This window comes from Eptesicus fuscus, chromosome 4, assembly GCF_027574615.1.
Source record: "Eptesicus fuscus isolate TK198812 chromosome 4, DD_ASM_mEF_20220401, whole genome shotgun sequence".
Lineage (NCBI taxonomy): Eukaryota > Metazoa > Chordata > Mammalia > Chiroptera > Vespertilionidae > Eptesicus > Eptesicus fuscus.
The window spans coordinates 13360658-13383106 of record NC_072476.1 but is presented as its reverse complement, the minus strand read 5'-3'; the positions used below and the strand labels follow the sequence as shown (position 1 = coordinate 13383106).

At 40.2% G+C, this 22449-nt stretch overlaps 1 protein-coding gene across 3 annotated transcripts in view; it reads left to right on the top strand.

The window, feature by feature from the left end:
- CREBBP (CREB binding protein) overlaps positions 1-22449 on the top strand; it is a 148921-nt gene that overhangs the window by 70721 nt on the left and 55751 nt on the right. For 2 of the 3 annotated variants that reach the window (XM_008141649.3, XM_054714672.1), the window contains exons 4-8: positions 9547-9787; positions 11074-11187; positions 19530-19772; positions 21837-21939; positions 22252-22398. In XM_008141649.3, the coding sequence (XP_008139871.1) occupies positions 9547-9787; positions 11074-11187; positions 19530-19772; positions 21837-21939; positions 22252-22398 (848 nt within the window). The remainder of the gene's footprint in view (positions 1-9546; positions 9788-11073; positions 11188-19529; positions 19773-21836; positions 21940-22251; positions 22399-22449) is intronic. The other variant, XM_008141650.3, reaches the window with a different exon arrangement.

Genomic DNA, 22449 nt, shown 5'->3' with positions numbered 1-22449 from the left:
TGCCTTGAGATTAAAAAGGTTAAAAATTGCTAATCTCGCCCTAACCCATTTGGCTCAGTGGCTAGAGTGTCGGCCTGTGGACTCAAGGGTCCCAGGTTTGATTTTGGTCAAGGGCACGTACCTTGCTTGTGGGCACATCCCCAGTGGGGGATGTGCAGGAGGCAGCTGACTGATGTTTCTCTCTCATCCATGTTTCTAACTCTACCCCTTTCCCTTCCTCTCTGTAGAAAATCAATAAAATATATTTTTTTAAAAAAGGAAAGAAAATTGCTAATGTAGAATGTTTTCAGAGCCACTGTTCACTGCAGTATGAGTGACCTGATGCCTAGCCGTCCCTCTGTGGAGTGGGCTTACTTTGTTGGTCTTTGTGTCCACTTCAGTACTTCAGAAGGTTTTCCTATCCTGTCTTCCTCCCCCCTCCCCTTGTTTGTCCTATTCTCTCATAATTTTCTGTCTCCTGTCTCTCTTCACTGAGGAATCAAGGCATGAACTGACCGAACAGGTTAAGCCTTACACTGAGTGGCCAGATTATTATGATCTCTGAACGCATAATAATGTGGCCTGTGTGTGTGTGTGTGTGTGTGTGTGTGTGTGTGTGTGTATTAGAGGCCCGGTGCATGAATTTGTGCATGGGTGGGGTCCGGCCAGCCTGGCCAGCGGGAGGGGACATGGGCGGTTGGCCAGCCTGCCTGCTGGTCGAACTCCTGGTCGAGGGGATAATTTGCATATTAGCCTTTTATTATATAGGATAGACACTGAGTAGCCAGATTATTATGCGTTCAGAGATCATCATAATCTGGCCACTCAGTGTATATTGACTAGAGGCCTGATGCATGAAATTCGTGCACTGGCGGCAGGGGGGAGAGGGGGAGTCCCTCAGCCTGGCCTGCGCACTCTTGCAGTCTGGGAGCCCTTGGGGGATGTCTGACTGATGGCTTAGGCCCGCTCCCAGGGAGCGGGCCTAAGCATGGAGGCGGGAGAGACTCCCACCACCTCCGCTATGCTCGCCAGCTGTGAGCCTGGCTCAGGGCTTCTGGCTGAGCAGTGCTCCTCCTGTGGGGGTGCACTTACCACCAGGGGTCAGCTTCTGCATTGAGCGTCTGCCCCCTGGTGGACAGTGCACATCATAGCAACCGGTCGTTCCACCGTTTGGTCAATTTGCATATTGGCCTTTTTACTATATAGGACTAGAAGCCCAGTGCACGAATTCGTGCATGGGTGGTATCAGGCCAGGTCAGCCCTTCCCCTCCACCACCCCACCACCACCCCCCGTGCAACTCCCGTTCGATGGGACAATTTGCATATTAGCCTTTTATTATATAGGATGGTGTACAAGAAGAATATTTGTTAAAAGTTTTTAGTAAATTGGTAATTCTTCTGAACTGATAATTTGGTCAATGGGCCTGGTGCCTTTTAAGACCCCTTAATTCAGCCCTAACCAGTGTGGCTCAGTGGATAGAGCGTCGGCCTGCGGACCAAAGGGTCCTGGGTTCGATTCCCGGTCAAGGGCATGTACCTTGGTTGCGGGCACATCCCCAGTAGGGGGCGTGCAGGAGGCAGCTGATCGATGTTTCTCATCATTAATGTTTCTATCTCTCCCTCTCTCTGCAATCAATAAAAATATATTTTTAAAAAACAAAACAAAAACAAAACACCCTTAATTCAGTTGAGACCTGCTGGTCTGATTGGCCATTGGAATTGGTCCAGTACCTTTTACCTTGTAGGGTTTCTTTGTGCAGTAGCAGGTAACCACTCACCCTCCTTGGCAGTCCAACTCTCCAGTTCAGAAGGAAGGATTTGGGGGCAGGGTGTAGAGAGTTGGTGGAGGGGGGGGGTGTCTGTCCATTTATCAGACCCCTTACCTTTGCCCTTTATCGCACCCATTGAGTTTTCTTTCTTGACTTAGCCATTTGTTTTCCACTGTAAGATCACAGCATTCTGATTTGGGAGATTATTTAGAAATCATTTTGTTCCAACTTAAGATAATTTTAAGTTATTTTCCTATTGAGTTTAAATCTTAAATTGTAAGGTAATCTTATTTTTTTTTAAATCAATAAACACCAAGCAAAAAGAAGAAAGCACAAGCAACACTATACTACCCATCTAAAATAGCTGTTTCTTACCAGTTGATCTTTATCATCTCAAAGGTGATTATCACTTCTTCCCAGTTAGATAGGGGTGTATATTTAATGAGTATTTTCTTTATTTTAAGACTGCAAAGCTTTTCATACCCAGCTGATCTAGGGGCCCTTCTGGGGAAATCAGAACAAGCAAATACTGCAGAGCAATCCCTGTCCCAACTGGTGTTCACTGGGGTATCATTTTCTACTTTAACTGGAGTTTGGGGAGCAGTAAGGTTTCCAGGTGGGCCAGAGAAAGGATGTCAGGAGAGTGTGGGTCTGAACCCCATTAGTGACGTGGAATTTGGGGCCATGTTGTCCTGAAGGGCCATCTATAGGGATCCCAGCCTGATGTGGATTTGGGGCAGTGGTTCCTCTTATGTGGCAAGAGGAAACACTTTCATCCCCCATTCTGTCTTGGTCAAGTTCTGCTTCTTACTGCTTGCACTGGAGTCCTTTGCAGACATTATAACCTGGTCTTATATACTTAATGGAAAATAACTTATTTTTCTAGGAAGAATGCCAGGATAAATTATTATACGGTATGTACTCCTGTGCACATCTGTGATTATGTTCTTAGGATGGAATACAGGCCATATAGAAAAATGGGGATGGTGTTGATTATACAAACGTGTGTAACAATAGCATTTCTAATAAAAGTACACGTTAGAGCCTAGCTGGTGTGATTCAGTGGTTGAGCATCGACCCATGAATCAGGTCACAGATCAAGTCCCTGTCAGGGCACATGCCTGGGATTGTGGTCTTGATCTCCAGCGGATCAATGATTCTCATCACTGATGTTTCTGTCTCTCTCCCTCTCCCTTTCTCTCTGAAATTAATTAAAAACATATTTTTAAAAGCACATGTTAGATTCCTTTAAAAAATTACGGAAGACCACAGAAACATAAAATATTTGTGTTTCAAGATCATTTGATGGACATGGGGCAAATGATGGTTGAGCTGTGGTGACAAATGATACATGCAAAGAGTAGTGGCCAAATCTAGTGAAGATGGGATTGGGTGAGTGGGCTGTACCCCCACAGCCACTGGGTCAGTGTGCTTTATGTTCACCTGCTGTTACTCTTGGTTCAAAATGCTAGCATGTGGGAGGAGTCATGGTTGAATCAATGTGACGTCCTTGCCATGTTAGCCTTCTCTTTCCCTGATTAGGAATTACACATGAGCTTATTGGAGTGCCACAAATGCATATTGCATATATTTTAAGGCTTTGGATGGATATTGCCTTCCAACAAAAGCCACAAGCCAGATCACTAGCATTACAAGATGCTCCTGAGGTTGGGCTTTGATAGCAGAAGGTGGTGGTGTCTCATTACTTTGATTTATAATTTTTTAAATTACTGGTAAAAATTAAAGTACTTATGTTTAGAGACATACATATTTCTTTTTTGAGTTGTTTAGTTCCTGTCCTTTGCCCGTTTTTCTGTTAGAGTCTCTTAGAACACTTTAATAAAGCAAGGTGATCCAGGCCTCTGTCAAGGTGGGTAGCAGAGAGGATAAGGGTGGGGGCTCTACTACCAGACTTCCTGCTCCGTCACTGAGCATACCACCTGGACAAGATGCACACCTCTGGGCCTCAGTTACTTCTCCTATAAGGTGGTGCTGGCCGTAAATTAGTTTCTCCCTTGGAGATTGGATTAAATGAGCACTGAGCACAGAGTTCGGCACGAGGTACTTGAGAAATAAAGACTAGCCAAGAGGACAGAGAAATAATACCTATGTTATTAACTTGCTTTGTCTTGTGTGTTCATTCTTTTTTCCTAGTATTTTTGTTTTTTTGTGTGTTTTGTTTTGTTGTTGATAGCCTTTATGCTTTGGTCCTGGAAGAAAGTGTAAGTTCTCCTGTAGTCTGTCCTTGCACTTCCCTTTATGGTATGGCCCAAGCCTGCATCAGAACCACCTGTGGGCCCTTTTCTTTAAATGTTTTGTCTTATCCTCACTGTAAAAGTACATGCATGTTCATTTTGGAAAATCTGGGAAAAGTATAAAACTAAAATTAGTAATGCATCCTCTATGGAACTTGAACAAGTAGAACTGCTTCTGGCTCCACTGTAGATTTTCCAATTACAGTTTCTGGGAAGGAAGAATGGGAAATTTGTATTTGAAGAGGTTTTTACTGGGAATTGGTTAGGAACCACTGCTTTATTTTTTTTTTTATGAAAGTCTTTACCACCTTTGCATTACAAAATATTCCTCTTAATTACCTTCTAGTATCTTTACAATTTTATTTTTTATCTTTAATTCTTTAACATTTTCTACTGATTTTTTTGAATTCTTTTTCCCCAAAAGCAGAATTTTTTTAAAATAGTAGTTGCTTATTGTAAAACATTCAAACAATACATGATCCTGTCCAAAGATAAACCCCAGATAATAGAGTTTTCTAAGAACAGATACAAACATATATAAAGTTAATAAAGAAAAAACTGACTTTATGGTACTATTCTGTAACCTTTTTTAGCTCCATATGTTAGAGACAGCTTTTCATGAAAGTATAATGGTCTAATATATTATTGTTATTATTATAATCACTTTATTATATCTCACAATCTTTTGTAGGTCAGGAATTTGGGCAGGCCTCAGCTGGGCCATTCTTTTGCTCCACATGGCTGTGACTGGGATCTCTTGAGGTCCCACTTATTTTCATGACTGCATATTATTTCATTAAGTTTGTTGCCATAATTTGTTTAGTCTATCTTTGAAAGGCATTTAGGAGTTTTCCAATTCTTGGTGATTTAATCAAGGCATGATGCCTGTCTTTGCACATACATTTTAGTGCACTAGTTTATAGTTGCTTCCCTAATAATAAATCATAAGAAGTGGAACTACTAAATCAAAAGAAATGCACATTTTTCTTTTGACATATTCTGCTCTCCAAAGCCATATTAAATTGCACTATCACCAAAGTGCCTGAGAATTACTGTTTCTCTATATTATCATCAATACCAATTATTGTATTTTTCTCTTGATCATATTGATAGGTAAAAAAATGCCTTTTGTTTTAGTTTCAATTCTTTAATGATTAAAAATTGGATAGAACTTTTTTAAGCAGCTATTTTGAGATATATTTATATACTACTAGAGGCCCAATGTACAAAATTCATGCAAGGGGCTCGGCCCTCGCAGCCCCGGCTTCGTCTGGGAGGTTATCTAGCTATTCGGTCTAATTAGCATATTACACCTTTATTATTGTAGACTTAAGTTCCCCCCATTAAAGTATACAGTTTAATGGTATTTGGCAATCATCTTCACAGTCAATTTTAGAAAAGTTTCATCCCCAAAAAGAAACACTGTAGTATTAACAGTTACTCCCCATTTCCCCTGATCCCTCCGCTGGAGGCAGCCATTAATCTATTTCCTGCCCCTGTGCATTTATCCTCTTTGGGCATTTTATAGAAATGGAATTACACAGTTTGTGCTCTTTTGTGGCTGGCTATTTTCACTTAGCACAACGATTTTCAACCCTTTTCATCTCATGACACACATAAACTAATTACTAAAATTCTGTGGCATACCAAAAAATACATTTTTTGCCCATCTGACCAAAAAAAAAGTATAATTTTGATTCATTCACACTGGGTGGCCATTGTTGTGTTGGCTGTTGTGTTTTGTTTTGTTTTGTTTTTTTGACAATTTAAGGGAAAAAAGGTTCGTGCCCCTGACTAAATAGTCAGGTGTTGCTTTTTTAAAATTTTTTTGAGGCATATCAGTGTGCCTACCGTGGCACAACAATTGAAAATCACTGAATTACCATAATGTTTTCATAGTTTGTGTTGTATCATGTGTCAACAGGCATTTAAGAAAGTTTCTGCTTTTTTGGCTATTATGAATAATGCTGCTACAAACATTTCTGTACACATTTTTGTTTGTTTTGTGTGTCCTTTTTGTTCAGGTACATCTCTAGATACTGTGGACACAGCAGACAAACTCTGCCTTTTGTAACTTACTGGGGACAGACATCAATAATAGCAAATATATAGCAAAATGGCAGTTATGTTTGGGGCTATGAAGAAAAATACAGCACAGGAGGAAGAGTATAGAGAATTGGGAGTCATGGTCTTTTTAAGAATGTATAAGTTGCCGAAACCGGTTTGGCTCAGTGGATAGAGCGTCAGCCTGCAGACTCAAGGGTCGCAGGTTCGATTTCGGTCAAGGGCATGTAGCTTGGTTGCGGGCACATCCCCAGTGGGGGGTGTGCAAGAGGCAGCTGATCAATGTTTCTCTCTCATCGATGTTTCTAACTCTCTATCCTTCTCTCTCCCTCTCTGTAAAAAAAAAAAAAATCAATAAAATATATTTTAAAAAAAGAATGTATAAGTTTTCTGCTGCTTTAACAAATTACCGTAACTGTAGTGGTTTAAAATAACATATATTGATTATATTACAGTTCTGTAGATTAAAAGTCATATACTCTTTTTTAAAAATATATTTTTATTGATTTCAAGAGGAATGGAGAGGGAGAGAGAGAAACATCAATGGTGAGAGAGAATCATTGATTGGCTGTCTCCTGCACGCCCCTACTGGGGATTGAGCCTGCAACCTGGGCATGTGCCCTGACCGGGAATCGAACTGTGACCTCCTGCTTCATAGGTAGATGTTCAACCAGTGAGCTTCATTGGCTAGGCAAAGTCCTATACTCTTAAAATCAAGGCGTCACAGGCTCTAGGAGAGAATCCTTTCCCAGATTCCAGAGGCTTCTTACTTTTCCTTGGCTTATAGTTCTTTCCCTTCCTCTGTCTTCAAAGACAGCGACATCACATCTCTCTAATCCTTCATTTGTTGTCACATCTCTTTCTGACCCTGTGTACATGTTTTTGTGTAAACGTATGTTTTCAGTTACTTCGGATGTATACTTCAGAGGATAATTGCTGGGTCATATGGTAACTCAAGGTGTAACCCTTTGATGAATTACCAGACTGTTTTCTAAAGTGGCTGCTCAGTTTGACAATCCAGTAGTGTATGAGGGTTTCAGTTTTTCCACATGTTCACCAAAACTTGTTACTGTCTTTTTTTTAAATTCTAGCCATTCTGGTGGGTGCAAAGTAGTATCTCATTGTGGTTCTGATTTGCATTTTCTTAATGGCTAATGGTGTTGAGTATCTAGTCACATCTTTTGTCCATTTTTAAATTAGGTTATTTGTCTTTTTATCATTGAGCTGTAAGAGTTCTTTGTATGTTTTAGATATAAGTTCCTTATTACATCTATGATTTGCAAATATTTTCTCTCATTCTTTGGGTTGTCTTTCACTTTCTCCATATTGTCCTTTGAAGCATAGCAATTTTTAATTAAATTGATTTTTTTAGAGAGGAAGGGGGGCGGGGGTGGAAAGAAGCAGCTCCGAGGCCTGAGCGGAAAGGGGCTGGGCTGGAGTGGAAAGGCGGTGCTGGCAGCCAGGGAAAGGGAAGCCCATTTTAGCATGAATCTTCGTGCATCAGACTTCTAGTATAAGAATAAACTGCCCTGGCCAGGTGGCTCACTTGGTTGGAGCATTGTCTCATATACCAAAAAAGGTTGCAGATTCAGTTCCTGGTGAGGGCACATACCTAGGTTGCAGTTTTGCTCCCCTATCAGGTGTGTACAGGAGGCAACCAATTGATGTTGCACTCGCTCACATCGTTTCTCTCTCTCCCATCCTCTCTAAAATCAATAAAAGCATATCCTCAGGTGAGGATTTTTTTAAAAAACAAAGAAGAAACTCTGTTTTGTGTACTCAAAACTGTAAGTCTGCCGAAATCGGTTTAGCTCAGTGGATAGAGCGTCGGTCTGCAGACTGAAGGGTCCCGGGTTCGATTCCGGTCAAGGGCATGTACATTGGTTGTGGGCACATCCCCAGTGGGGGGTGTGCAGGAGGCAGCTGGTCGATGTTTCCAGCTCTCTATCCCTCTCCCTTCCTCTCTGTGGAAAATCAATAAAATATATTTTTTTAAAAAATTTAAAACAAAAAAAAACTAAGTCTACTTTTGCTCCACCCTGTATATAAGGAGCTTTAAGAATTGTCCTCACTTTAGACTCAGTTTCCACTTTTCAAAAGTAACAATTTTTCACACAATTTTTCCCTTTTTAAACCTTAATTTTATGTCTTTGTAAGTTTTTTTACCCTCATTCTAAAAATATTCTTTATTTTTTTCAGATAGTTTTTCCCATTTTAACCTATTTTTATACACCCTAATTCGTCTGGAATTTATTTTTGTATTTTCAGATGACACTGGAATCAATGAACATGTTTGTTTTTCTAGATATATGTAAAGAAATCTGTAGTTTTGTAATTTTGGTAGCTGGTAAGAGAGATTTGTCCCTTTATTCTTAATATTTTTCAAACAAAATTGCATAAAATTTATGCTCTACTTTTGGGGGTATTTACAACATCACAGTTTTGGTTCTGTATTTTTAAAGGGAGGTTCTTGTCTAAGCACTTTTTGTCCATTCTTGGTGCCCACCTGGGCAATGAGGACTAAGCAGAGAAGTTTTTAGAGTCTAAGGATACTTCTAACATGAATTTCAGGCCACTTAGAATTCATACAACCCTTTCATCTCATTGAGCAACAATTTCAGATTCTTAACTTGAAAAGTCAAAGTAACAGTGTACTTTAAGGGGAGGCAGAGAGTGTTATAAAATCAAGTTGGGAGTGTTAGTGTCAGAATACTAGAGTTGTCTGAAGAATGTTGGTAGTGTCTAAGAATAAGAAGACTCCATAGCTCACCTTTTCCATTTTCTTTGCAGTTCTGGCTTATTATTTTTTAAGGATGAAAGCAACTAAACTCTTATTTCTGTATCTTTAGCAGATCGTCAAATACTTTTTGAAAATATTGTCCAGATATCGGAGTGGAAATTTTAATGGAAGGCAAAGCATTTCATAAGCATTAGCAATTGTACTAGATGGTCGTATTAAGAATAAGTGTGTATTATTCTTTTAGGACAGGTAATGAATACTGAAAGTATTGTCCTCTGGTCACAAGATAATGAAATCCAGAGGGTGGCTCTGATTCTTCTGCATCAGATATTTTTTCCGTTAAGTTGAACCATATGAAATTGCCAATGTTTGGCCATTTTGGCCTACAAAAACAACAGTTTCATATGATTTAACCTAAGATAATACACAGCTTTTCCTGCTCTTGTATATATTGTTGAGTGAGTTGGGTTTCGGTTACTACAGTTAAGAATAAGCATCATTTTCTTGCTCTGAGACAGTCATACACAGTGAACTTTAATCAGCCTTGTTTTTCAGTTGGTTTATTTCTTTGCTTCTTTATCTTCCTTAAAGTCTTTGATGAATTAAAGAGAACCACACCAGCTGCCTTATCTCTGTGGCCGATATCCATCAACTTTAACATTATTTTGAAAAATAATTAATGAACATGAATTGGAACTCTAAAAGCTTATTAAATGTTTATTAATTTGTTTTATTTTAGTCTCAGATGCAAACATCAGTGGGAATTGTACCCACACAAGCAATTGCAACGGGCCCCACTGCAGATCCTGAAAAACGCAAACTGATACAGCAGCAGCTGGTTCTACTGCTTCACGCTCACAAATGTCAGAGACGAGAACAAGCAAACGGAGAGGTTCGGGCCTGTTCTCTCCCACATTGTCGAACCATGAAAAATGTTTTGAATCACATGACACACTGTCAGGCTGGGAAAGCCTGTCAAGGTAAGTGCCATTTTCTGAAATCCTACTGGCAAAGCTTAGGACGAAATTTGTCCTTGTTATTAGCCAGCTCTCTTATAAGGTTCTTGCAACCTACGTCTTTACACACCATCCTGTCAGATACCACTGGAACACTTAATTACTGAGGAGAAAGGTGATTTGGTTTTATGATAATATTCTGTGACCTTCTACTGCATAAGGCTGTGCCCTGCGTTTGTTCCTTTCCTCCTTCCTCTGTCACAGAAAATATTTGTCACTTCTTAAACATAGTCTTCATTATAAATGTCTAGGGCACTGTTTTCTTTTGGGCAGTGTAGCACACACACATGCATGTACAAACCCTTTTCTCAATAATGTCTCTTGCAACTGTGTCATGTGTCAAGCCACTGCCTTTCTCCTCCATACTTTTGTCTTGAGGCTAATCAGGGTACCAGGGAAGCTGTCCTGGGTGACTATCCGTGACCTGGGGGAACTGTGTGCACCATATCATCTCTGCCACCTCCTCGCTCCCGGTGGTGACTTACACACCATGTGCCTCCCTTCCCCCTCTTCTGTGGCAGACCCTTTGATTCTACCAAAGAAAGTGTTTCTTACTAACTACTATACTTTCCTCTAATCTTTATCCTCTTTCCTTTTCTCTCTTGTGCTCCTAAACCTTGGGGAGATTGTCTACCTGATCTCCCTCTCTCCCTTTATGACATTTGTGAGTCCCCAGCATAACCCTTAAACTGATGGAGAAGCCGAAGGAGGGTTATGCCAAACCTTTAGGAAAAAATCAGTGCCTTAATATGGAAGGTAAAGACTGAGAATAACCAGGTTTAATTACCCTTTCAAGTACTTTGAAAAGTGCCCAGGGGGGCCCCTTCAGAATCTCCACAGACTTCTCATTTCTCTATTTGTATTTCTTCAACAAGAGTATTTAGATGGCTTCATCCTTAAACATAATAAAACATTTTTATTTTAAATAGTGACCTTACAGAATTATTTATTCTACCTTTCATTCCAGTTGTTTAGTACTTCAGGTCAAATAGCTTTTGTTTTGTGGGCTGAACCTTAATCACCATCATTCATAACATTGCTTCTATGGGAAGTTTTTGTTTGGAATTCTCAACAGTCGCCTTACAAACTTTTTCGAAAACTGCCTGTTTGTAAGTTGAGGACTGCCTGTACTGTGTTATGGTTACCCTTGCTACCATTTTCTTATGGAACCTGGCATTATAATTTAGGTGTATTTGAAAGTGTGACGATTTGGATAGAAAAATAACATCTCGTTGTTTTTCTGGTCATAGTTGCCCATTGTGCATCTTCACGACAAATCATCTCTCATTGGAAGAACTGCACACGACATGACTGTCCTGTTTGCCTCCCTTTGAAAAATGCCAGTGACAAGCGAAACCAACAAAGTAAGTGAGCATTGTGGGTAGAGAAGCTTGGAGATGAGAAAATAAGCTATTTCTGAAGAGAATACATAAGCATAGGTAGGAAGCAGGGCAGAAATTATTAACCACAAAGGACAGTAGTGAGTGGAGACACACAGTGACAAAGGATGAAGCAAAGCTTAGTGAGTAGACAGTCTCATTGTGCTCAGTGGGCGTGGTTGTTTTGGAATTTAATTCTCTGCCACCTCCACCCCCCTGTACCAGAATTGGCAACAGTGGGAAAGGATTATCACCAAAGTGACCTACTCTTCCTATTTCTTGACAGATACTCAGTATCTGAGGATTTGAATGTTGTGTCACTAATTGCAGTGATTTTGGGGTGGAGCAGGGGAAATAAAAGGACACTTCTTTTGGAATTGGAAACCTCTTACCCCAAAGTCATAGATAAGTCAGTCAGGCCGGGTCAGTATAGAATCCCACATGTAGACATTTGAGAGGTTTCCATCCCCCATAGAGCTGCAGTTCCCAGTCCTATTAACATAACTTACAATTTATTCAGCACAGATTGAGAGTCTCTGCCCCAGACTGGCTACATTCTGATCATTCCCATTGCTTTGTTGTCTTTGGAGTCATCTGTGTAGCCTTCAGCTGATTGACCATTTAAGCAGTGATCCCAGCTCAGGAGGCTTGTGTGGGACTCCCAGGGGTTCCCTGTAGTCATCAGAGCAGTGAAAAGATGAGCATCTCTTCCCAATTTCAAGTTCTTTCCTGTCATTTTAGACGTAAAACAGTGGTCTTTGGGTGTCCCTTAGTTTAGACAGATAAGACGTGCTTTTTAATATCATGTTACCCCTTTGGCTGGAGCTGCTCCCTGTGACTTGGAGCACAGCACAATCTTTCTAGTCTTCCTCCATCTTGTCTGTGCCATCTTGCCACCCTCCCGTTTGTGGTTACATGTTCATTCCTCTCATTCTTGATCATCTTCCTCAAGACCCCACTGCTACCTGGAGAATGTGTGCTGTTTTTCTTTTTTGGTTGTTTTGCGAGTGGTACAAGGAAAGATGGAAAAGTTCATTGTTCCTAAGTGTCCGGGAGTGGAGCACCGATGATAACCCAGGTGCTTTTCCTTTAAGTCCAGCTCACCCCCTCCTGAGAGGATGTCTAGTGAGCTGACTCTGCTCAACAGTGTCCATGTCACTTAGGCGAGACATCTAGGGGTCATGGGCCCATTATTCTCCTTCCCTCTCTAGAGAAGGAGTCATACTGAGTTTCCTTTCAAAGTCACTTCCCAAAATGAGTTAAATTAATTTTTGATTGACCAAAATTTGAATTAATAAAAATTTCCAGGACATCTTTCATATAAATTGAAAGTCTAGGAATCTGGGTATTCTAGAACAAGATATTTGGGACAATAGTTCTAGTAGAATACAGTCTGTTTTTTCTCTAAGTTAGTATAAAACCATTTTTTAAACTAGTATTTTTGATGGTTACAATTTCTTGTTTGTGTTTTAGGATGCATTTCAGTAATATGCTTTTTTAAGTGCTAAAATATTCATTTGAGTTTGTAGTTGTACAGTATTAATTCTATGAATAATGAGATAAGATTTCATTCTGTACTTTTAATTTGGGGTGTGGCTTTTCTGGGACCTTCTGGTTTTAGTATGTATCACCATGACAATTGTAAACTTTTTTGTGATTTCTCTTTTTAAGAAACATTAATGTGGTTTTTGTGTGTTTTTTTAAAAGAAATGTATGTGGTTTTTTGTGGGTTTTTTTTTTTTAACATCCTTATAACTCTCTGGCTGTTGTGACAGTTTATCTGGTGCGTGCTCTCTGAAGTGGTAAACCACAGTGTTTCTACTAGTCATAATGTAAGGAGTTACCAGGGCGATTTTATTATAGTCATGGTAATATTTAGATTATCTTTGTACAAAGTTTTAGTAATTTTTCATGAAAGCTCCTATTTAAAAAATTATTAAATGCTTCTCAAATTAGGTTTCAACTTTGAGTGTATTCTTTGGGCTCTAATAGTAGTGTTGTGACTATAGAAGAGTTTGATATAATGAGCAAGTTTCAACGATATCTTTTCTGTAAATGTTTGTTGGTATTTTTCAACTCTTCTAAAGCAAATTGTGCTTAACCGTGTGAACACTTGGTTTAGGCAATAGAGAAGAAATGCAGAGTCATCATTCTAGTACCTTAAAGTCAGTTCCAGCGTCAGAATATCTACATTAAAAATGATGTGACAGTGATATCACTCAAAGGAACAAGGTAGAGACAAGTCACTAGTATTGGCAATCCTTGAGGAGAGAAGACCGGGATTTGCTGGCGGGTGAGGCTTAATGGAACCCAATTTCAATAAAGTAACAATAGAATATTCTAAACAGCATGAACAGTGTCAGCAGAGTTGACATGTCTGTAAGAGCAGGATCTGACTGGACTCAGAGGTTCCTGTGCAAACAAGGTAATTCAGGGAAAGAGGGACTGTTTGTACTGAGGTGGTGAGGTCCCCTGGGGGCTATCTCAGACCCAGCTGTGCCCACTTGTGGAGCATGTGCCCTGTGCCACCAAGACTGCTTTCTAGGCAGGGTTTCCCACAGATGCTTACCTTACCTGGTGCACACATTTTTACTATCAGACTTCTCTCATTGATGTCTCTATGAACCTACCAGAAATACTTGTGGAGCTAACCTGAGATTGTTTGAAATGAATCTCAGACCATTGGTTACCTTTTTGGCTTATGTTGTTGAGATTTTGATTTTTCAGTTTTCTAGAGATTCTGTAATCACCAATCTCATGCTATCTATCCTTTACAGAGAAATCAGAATTTATTGAATAATTAGGACTTTCCAAGGAGTATATCTAATGTCAGTCCTGGCATCTGACTCTCAATAAATTCTAGTTCATAGGGTGGCATGGAGGACTGGAGCTGTGTGGACACATGACCAAATTGCCTATTAGAACTCAAGTTGCCTCATCAGTGAAGTTTATTTCCTTCTCCAGGTGTAGTACTTAGACCAGGAACATGGGCACTCCCAGGTGGCTTATTAGAAATGTAGACATTGGACCCGGCCGGTGTGGCTTAGTTGGTTGAGCGTCATCCGGCACACTGAAAGGTTGCCGGTTCGACTCCCGGGTTGTAGGTTCTATCCCTGGTGCGTGTGGGGGGCAACTGGCTCTCACATTGATGTAAGATTTTAAAAAGAAATGCAGACATTGGAGCCTCATACCAGGCTCTCTATATTAGAATCAGCATTTTAACAAATTGCCAGGTTATTGGTATGCACATGAACGGTTGAGATGCTCTTCTTGGAATGCCTTGAAGGGGCCGTGTATCTGTCCTGGAGCTGTTGAAGAGATTCGAGTCCTTCTCTGGGGGAAACCAACTCAGAAATCCACAAGGACTGTCAAATAGATGCTATAAGGTCAGCCCCAGAGTCGAACTGAACCCATTTACTCATGCAGCATGAGCCCATTGACAGAGTGTCAATCAGCAGTCCTCCAGTCTATTGCTCGAATACCTCCACTGGCTCACTCCCTAGCCTGGCTGTTTGTTTTAATTTTAGGCACCTCTGATTGTTTCAAAATACCTTCCTTCGTGATATTGAGTCCAACTCTACCTCCTTAAAACTTCTACTCATAAAGAGTAGCCTCTTAGGTACTCAGTAAGTGTTTGTTGAACAGGCTCTTGTTCCATCTGAGAGGTCTCAGAGATTCTCAGACACTTCTTTTGACAGACTGTTGTTGGCATGGGGAGCAGAGGAGGCAGTAGAACTTAAATGGCAATAGGGACAGAGTGGTGGGCTTGTTTATCCCTGATTTAAGTACCAATCATTGGTGATGTGTTTGATCAGAACAGTGTTGTCCTTGCTCTTCTGCGTAACATAGTGTTTCTCGCTCCTGAGTCATTTGGCTTCTAAAGAAAAACTGTTGGAAGGTTTGTGCATGCTTTTGTTTTATTTTGTTTGTTTTTTGGTTTGTGCATTCTTGCTCAATGATGGATTGATGGGAGGCCTGACAACTGGGCTAGGATGTTCTCTTTTATCATGTCCTGTACTGTGTACAAGAAGATGCTGGAAAGGAAGGCAGGCCTGGCATGCATGGCACCTGCAAGGCATTGTGTGGGAGCAACTCTGCAGAGATGTGTATACAGGCCTGAGTAACTTCCAGCCCAACTTTTTCAGTAGAAATCTTAGTGGTGACTAGATATTAAGTAGTTGCTTTGTCTGCTTAATGGTATGTCTCCCGCCACTCTGACAAAGCTTTGGAATGTGTCAATTTTTGTTGGATTTTCCATTGAGTTCGGTTTTATTGAGAATGATTGGGGACTGAAGTTCCTGGTGAACTCAATTTGCAAGTTAGTATACTATGCATGGAACCTACGGAAGAACTGTCTTTGTGCGCGATAGGGAAGGACTGCCTTGGATCTACATGAAAAGTGACAGTGAGTCCTGGAAACAGACCACTACGAAGCATAGCCTTTTGTTTCCTAGGTCATGGGGTCCTGATGAAGCTGTGACAGAAGGGGAGTAATGGGACAGTGCCGGAGCCAGGGAGTGGTTTGAAGATGTGCTGGTAGCAGGAATGCCAACTAATACAGCAGTGTGTTACATGGCAGTTGATTGTGTATGAAAATGAATAGCATTAGCTCAAAGAAAGAAAAAAAAAAAGATGTAAAAAGTAAAAAGAATAAGAGGTTTTGACATTTAAGGAGATAAACGTCAGTAATGTATAAAATTGATTAATGCGGACAGCCTCATTATCAATGATGCCAGATGAAGCATTGCTGTTCTTAGCACTCCTTAAAATTTGTTCAGCCTGAAGAACTCAGTGCTGCAGGGCTGGGGGTGGGAGGTGTCTGAAAAAGGCCAGTCATTCTGCTAAACTGCTACAGCTCACTTGAACTCTGCAGGGGACTTTACAAGGCACCTCGACATACAAAGTCAAGATGAGTCACACATTGGTCCCACCTCAGGGAATGTACAGGGAAGGTGAGATGAGCATGATCTTCTCTGATAGAGAACTGCAGTTTTACATTTGTTAAGTGATTAGTCTGTTGTCTCTCCCAACATTCTGTGCTCTGAGTGCAGGCTTTGTGCTCACACTGTATCCTGAAGCCTAGCAGTGCCTGGCAAACAGTCTGTACCAACTTAATTGGTAGAGTGAGCAAGTGAATATGTGAAGTGTAAATGCCCAAAGAGAAGCAGAGCCCTAGTGGGTAATGTGAGAGAGAATTCAGGGAAGAATGACTGCTGCCCAAGAGAGAGATCAGGAAAATGTTCATGGAGGGGATGGTAGCATCTTGAGCTCCCAAAACAGAGTTTATGGTTGCTTTTACCTGATAACTCCCCTTTCAACCAATCATCACCCCAATAATAAATTTCTGTGTTTTCTTACTCTGAAGTAGTATGTCATCTACTAGCAGCATTTGGACTCAAATTGGGCCATGCTTAAATGTCAGACATCTTTTGCTTGTACTATGTTTTCCTTGCCTCTGATTGTTACAAATGCCAAGTTCCAGATACTTGTTTGTCTCTTGATAGGTATGTTTTTTAAAAATATAGTAATGTTTTATATTTAGGAAATAAATGCTTTTTAACATAAACACAACTACAGTGACCATGTCAGCAGTTTCCATGGGATTGGCTGCCCTGAAAAAGACCTTGGACTTGGGAATGGAATTCGCCCTAAGATGGGGACATTTTGACTAAAAGGATGGCATTTGGCAGACTGGTGCAGCCATTATGGAAAACAGTATGAAGTTTCCTCAAAACATTAAATAGGAAACTGCCATTTGACCCAGTGATCCCACTTCCAGGAATATATCCTAAGAAACCTGAAATACCAATCAGAAAGAATGTATGTACCCCTGTGTTCATAGCAGCACAATTTACAATAGCTAAGATCTGGAAACAGCCCAAGTGCCCATCAGTAGATGAGTGAATAAAAAAGCTGTGGTACATTTATACCATGGAATAGTATGCAGCAGTAAAGAAGAAGAATCTCTTATCCTTTGAAACAGCATGGACGGACCTGGAGAGTATCATGCTAAGTGAAATAAGTCAGTCAGAGAAAGACAAGTATCACATGATCTCACTCATGTAGAATCTAAGTAACAAAATTAACTGATGAACAGAATGGATCCAGAAACATGAAAGCATGGAACAGACTGGGGAATCTGAGGGAAGGCAGAGGAGGATGGGGGTAATCAACCAAGGACCTTGTATGCATATATGCATGGCCCAAGGACAGACAATGGGGCAGGCAGTGAGGGCCTGGGGCAGGGGGCAGGGCAGGCTATAATGGGGTCAGTGGGGGAAAATGGGACATATGTAATACTTTCAACAATAAAGAATTTTTTTTTTTTAAAAAAAGGATGGCATTTTGGACCCTGGCTTGTGTGTTAAGTGGTTAGAGCATTGGCCTGAGCACAGAAGGGTTTCAGGTTCAATTCCTGGTCAAGGATTGCAGTTTCTATCCCCAGCCCCAGTCTGGGCGCATGTGGGAGGCAACCAATCTACGGGTGTCTCTCATATCAGTGTTCCTTCTCCCCCTTTCCCCCCTTTCTCTGCCTCCTTTTCACTCTCTCTAAAATCAATGGAAAAAAATATCCTCAGGTGAGGATTAACCAAAAAATAAAAAATAAAAGGATGGTATTTGAGGAAGTGTGGATGAAAGTGGAATATAATAGAACTTGTCACTAAAGCATTTCTATTGCATCTTCACATAGAAATGAAAAGCTGTATACATACTTAGTTTTATTTTTTTAATTCCTTTCCACAATTGATCATTATGTGTAACAAATGTAGTCTGGGTCTCTTCTTGCTTATACCACAAGGTGGTAGAAAAATAAATCATCCTACCATTATTATTTTCCTTTTTACATCATAGTGCTTTTAGAAAATTTCACATGTTGTTTTCAGGAGTACAATGAGCACACGATTAAATACTACTAGAAAAAAATAAAGATATTCTATGTGATTTATTTTAGCTACACGCTTGTCATAAAGTACAGCTTGGGAATCTTTCATTTATTGTAATGAGATGTTTGGTGGGTGTAATTGTAACTAATAAACATTAATGAGTTTGAGATCTGAATATCCTTGTTAGAAAAGTTAGCAGTATGGGATGTGTAATTACCAAGTTTTTTCACACATTTCAGTTTAATTAAGTTACTCTGATAAGTATTTGAATTGTTTATGTTATAGTTACACTGATGGTTAAATGTGAGAAAATAAACACATAATGGTCTGATTTTGAAAAAAGGCCTTAGTATATAGTATCTTATGTATTAAAAATCATATGTTATAGTATCAATTTTATCAGCTATTTATAATATAACTCTAAAGTTTGGGGAAGTTGGACAGAAGAATAAATAGTATGTCATAAAACTTATTATATGGTAACTGCTCACCAAATAAGAGCATTTGGATGGCTGGATGGACGGACGGACTGATGAATTGTATTTGAAATGACCAAGGATTTGCAAGTAGGGGTCATCTGTCAGTTAACTTTGAAGCTATTGGGAATGAGGTTCTTTATGTTGTCATAGATTTTCCTTTAGAGAAGCTAATGGTTGCAGGAGGCAGAGCCCAGGTCTTGAATATCAATGAAGCTGAGATGACACCTGGCTAAAGGAAAATCCAAGCCTCTTTCTATCTATTAATTTCAACTAGATCAGTCAGTCAGTCAAGTACATTCTTTCTTGATTAGCTTTACACAATCAGAGAGCTCAGCATGGTGCCCTCCTGCATAGGAAACTCGTAGGAAAGAAAGGTGTGGTGTTAATGCAGTCATTGTACACATAAGTTTCAAGGAATTATGATATTGTTATTTAGAAGATCACATCATAGGTTTATTAATAAGTGATTGACTGAGCATCACCTCTGCTCCTTCTGTTAATCCTTCTGACTTGTACAGTGAAGGACCCAGGGGGAGTGGCAGCAGGAGGGGGATGCCTATTAGTTCATCTCAGTGATGGCTGGAGACCACCCCCCCCCCCAAAAAAAAAAAAAAAAGAATCAAAACATTTTTTGTTATCATGTTTGCCACTCCCCTAGAACTGACTTATTCTGAGACTTTGATACATATTAAATTTTATTAAGTGATCTCTGATATTATGGTCTGTTATTTTCTAAGAGAGAAGCTTGGATTTTCTTCAGCTTTGTGCTCCTCAGCTACTGGCATGCAGAATAGATGAATAGAATAGGATCCTTCTCTCTGCACACCTCCTTTCTTGGTAGACTTGTTCTAATACTTCATGACATATAGTCTTCTGATAAATTTTTACTCGTTTCTCAGTAGTTTTAAAATAATTTATGGGCTTCTCTCTATTGCTTACCTTTTTTGTTTGTTTGTTGTTCTAGCCATCCTGGGGTCTCCAGCTAGTGGAATTCAGAACACAATTGGTTCTGTTGGTACAGGCCAGCAGAATGCTACTTCTTTAAGTAACCCAAATCCTATAGACCCCAGCTCCATGCAGCGAGCATATGCTGCTCTTGGACTTCCCTACCTAAACCAGCCCCAGACGCAGCTGCAGCCTCAGGTTTCTGGCCAGCAACCAGCACAGCCTCAAACTCACCAGCAGATGAGGACTCTCAACCCCTTGGGTAAGTGAAGGAACTCTTGAAAACTTCTTTGTCCTAATACAGCATGGAAATGACAAGTCTTCCTGGAACCAGAGGCTGTTTTCAGTTTAACTTCAAATTAATAAATGTATATATTATGGTGATGGTATCTTGTAAATTGAAAGAAAAAAAAAACTTCCAGGAAAAGGCAAACATTTCCAATTCACGGAATATGTTACAGGCTTGTTAAAAGAGTAGCATTTGCCTGACATTTTTGTTGCTTGTGCCACTTCTGTCTGGACAGTTTTCATAAAGGACACTTCATATGGCTCAGAATGCAAAGTCTCACAAGTTAGAATTATGGTTGTACCACTTGCATTGACTCTCAGTACATCATTTATTTAATGGACTAGAGGCCCAGTGCACTAGGCCTGGTGGGCAATCAGGGCCGATCTGTGGGGTGACCAGTAGGGTGATTGCCCACCCCCACCCCCCGTTGACACACCCACCTTGGCTGGCCTGGGGGCTGGGGGCAGCTCCTGTGTTGAGCTTCTGCCCCCCTGGTGGTCAGTGCACGTCATAGCGACCGGTCATTCCGCAGTTCAGTAGATTTGCATATTAGGCTTTTATTATATAGGATAACTTATAGATGGTCTGCCATTTCTAGCACGTCTTGGTTATGGGTTGTCCCACAGCCGGAACTGATCAACCGGGACATGGACTGGTTAACGGGAGTCTCAGAAAATCTCTCCTGTCTCAGCCTTCTCCGTGTACCAGTGTATTAGTATTGCCTAGTGCAGGGGTCCTCAAACTTTTTAAACGGAGGGCCAGTTCACTGTCCCTCAGACCGTTGGAGGGCCGGACTATAGTTTAAAAAAAACTGAACAAATTTCTATGCACACTGCACATATCTTATTTTGAAGTAAAAAAACAAAACGGCAAAAACACCTGCATGTGGCCCGCGAGCCGTAGTTTGAGGACACCTGGCCTAGTGTAATCTTATCCCATTATTTGCCAGTGTTTAGTCTTTTATTTACATATCTCCAAAATTTTTGCTACCTCTGCATATTGTTTACTTAATATTTTTCTTTAAATCGACATAGTCCTTTTTTAAATATATATTTTAAATATTTTTATTGATTTCAGAGAGGAAGGGAGAGGGAGGGAGAGAGAGAAATATCAAAGATGAGAGAGAATCATTGACCGGCTGCCTCCTGCATGCCCCCTACTGGGGATCGAGCCTGCAATCTGGGCATGTGCCCTTGACCAGAATCGAACCTGGGACCCTTCAGTCCACAGGCCGACCCTCTATCCACTGAGCCAAACCAGCTAGGGCTACATCAACATAGTCCTTTTAAACTTAGGCTTAAGCCAAGCAGTTAATGTCAGTCAAGTTAAATCAAGGTTATTGTGTTCATTTTGTTCTCTCTCTCTCTCTCTCTCTCTCTCTCTCTCTCTCTCTCTCTCTCTCTCTTTAGTATTTTACCTTAAAAATGGCTCTTTGAAAACATCTCATTTGGAAGCCAATTGCCCTAATGTATATCTAACTTCTACTGACCAGGAGATTGGTTTGGAGTCCTAAGACCTGAATTCTATTCTAACTCCATTCCTATTGATGGTTTAATTTGGGATAAGACTGTTAACTTCTTTTATCCTATAAAATGAATACTGTAGACAAATTGACCTTTTATGCTTTTCACCTACACTTAGTATCTATGGTTTTACTTTCTGATATACAAAAAAAATAGATGACACATATATGTGACAAGTCAGTTTAGTTGTTTAGGGCATGGTATTAATAAAGCCAGGATCAAAATCTAAAGCTGAAATGGATCATTTCTAATTTTTTCCACAGCTTTATAGTATACTTATTTTACCATCCAGCCTCCATGAAACTGTCTTATTTCAATTACCTAATACAGTGGGAAGGAGTCTGCAACTGAACTTGTATTACAAGTCAATCACCATTATTGAAAATATAACTTCCAGAGTTCCTGCCATAGTGTTTATTATTATAACTCATTAAGAATTGCTTATTCATATAGTGACTTGAAGTCTTAAGTGTATATTATAATTTAGAAGTTGATTTCTTTTCTGTTTTTAAAGGAAATAACCCAATGAACATTCCAACAGGAGGAATAACAACAGATCAGCAGCCACCAAACTTGATTTCAGAATCAGCTCTTCCAACTTCCCTTGGGGCCACAAAGTAAGACCCATGTTTCAATCGGCTCCTATGTGATAGTCACACATGAAAATGGGCTGGGAATCACACAAAACGCCGTGATTCTTTCTAAATGTGAGGCAGAGAAAATAGTTTGGGTGGAGGCATGCTATTTTTCTTTTAATTATAAATGCAGAGCAGATAATAGATAAAACATGGTTTCAATTTTGTTGTACATTCATCACTTGGCTCTCCTAACTTAAACTTTTTTAAGTCTCATATGGCTGAAGGCCTTACTTAAATGAAGCACATTTGAGTCACTTTAATAGATGGATGAAGTTCTTGTTCTTCCCATAGCCCACTGATGAATGATGGCTCAAACTCTGGAAACATTGGAACCCTCAGCACTATACCAACAGCAGCACCTACTTCCAGCACTGGTGTTCGGAAAGGCTGGCATGAACATGTCACCCAGGACCTGCGGAGCCATCTAGTGCATAAACTGTACGTTTCCACCCATTATTCACATGTGACAGAAACATTTTGTGGCTGATA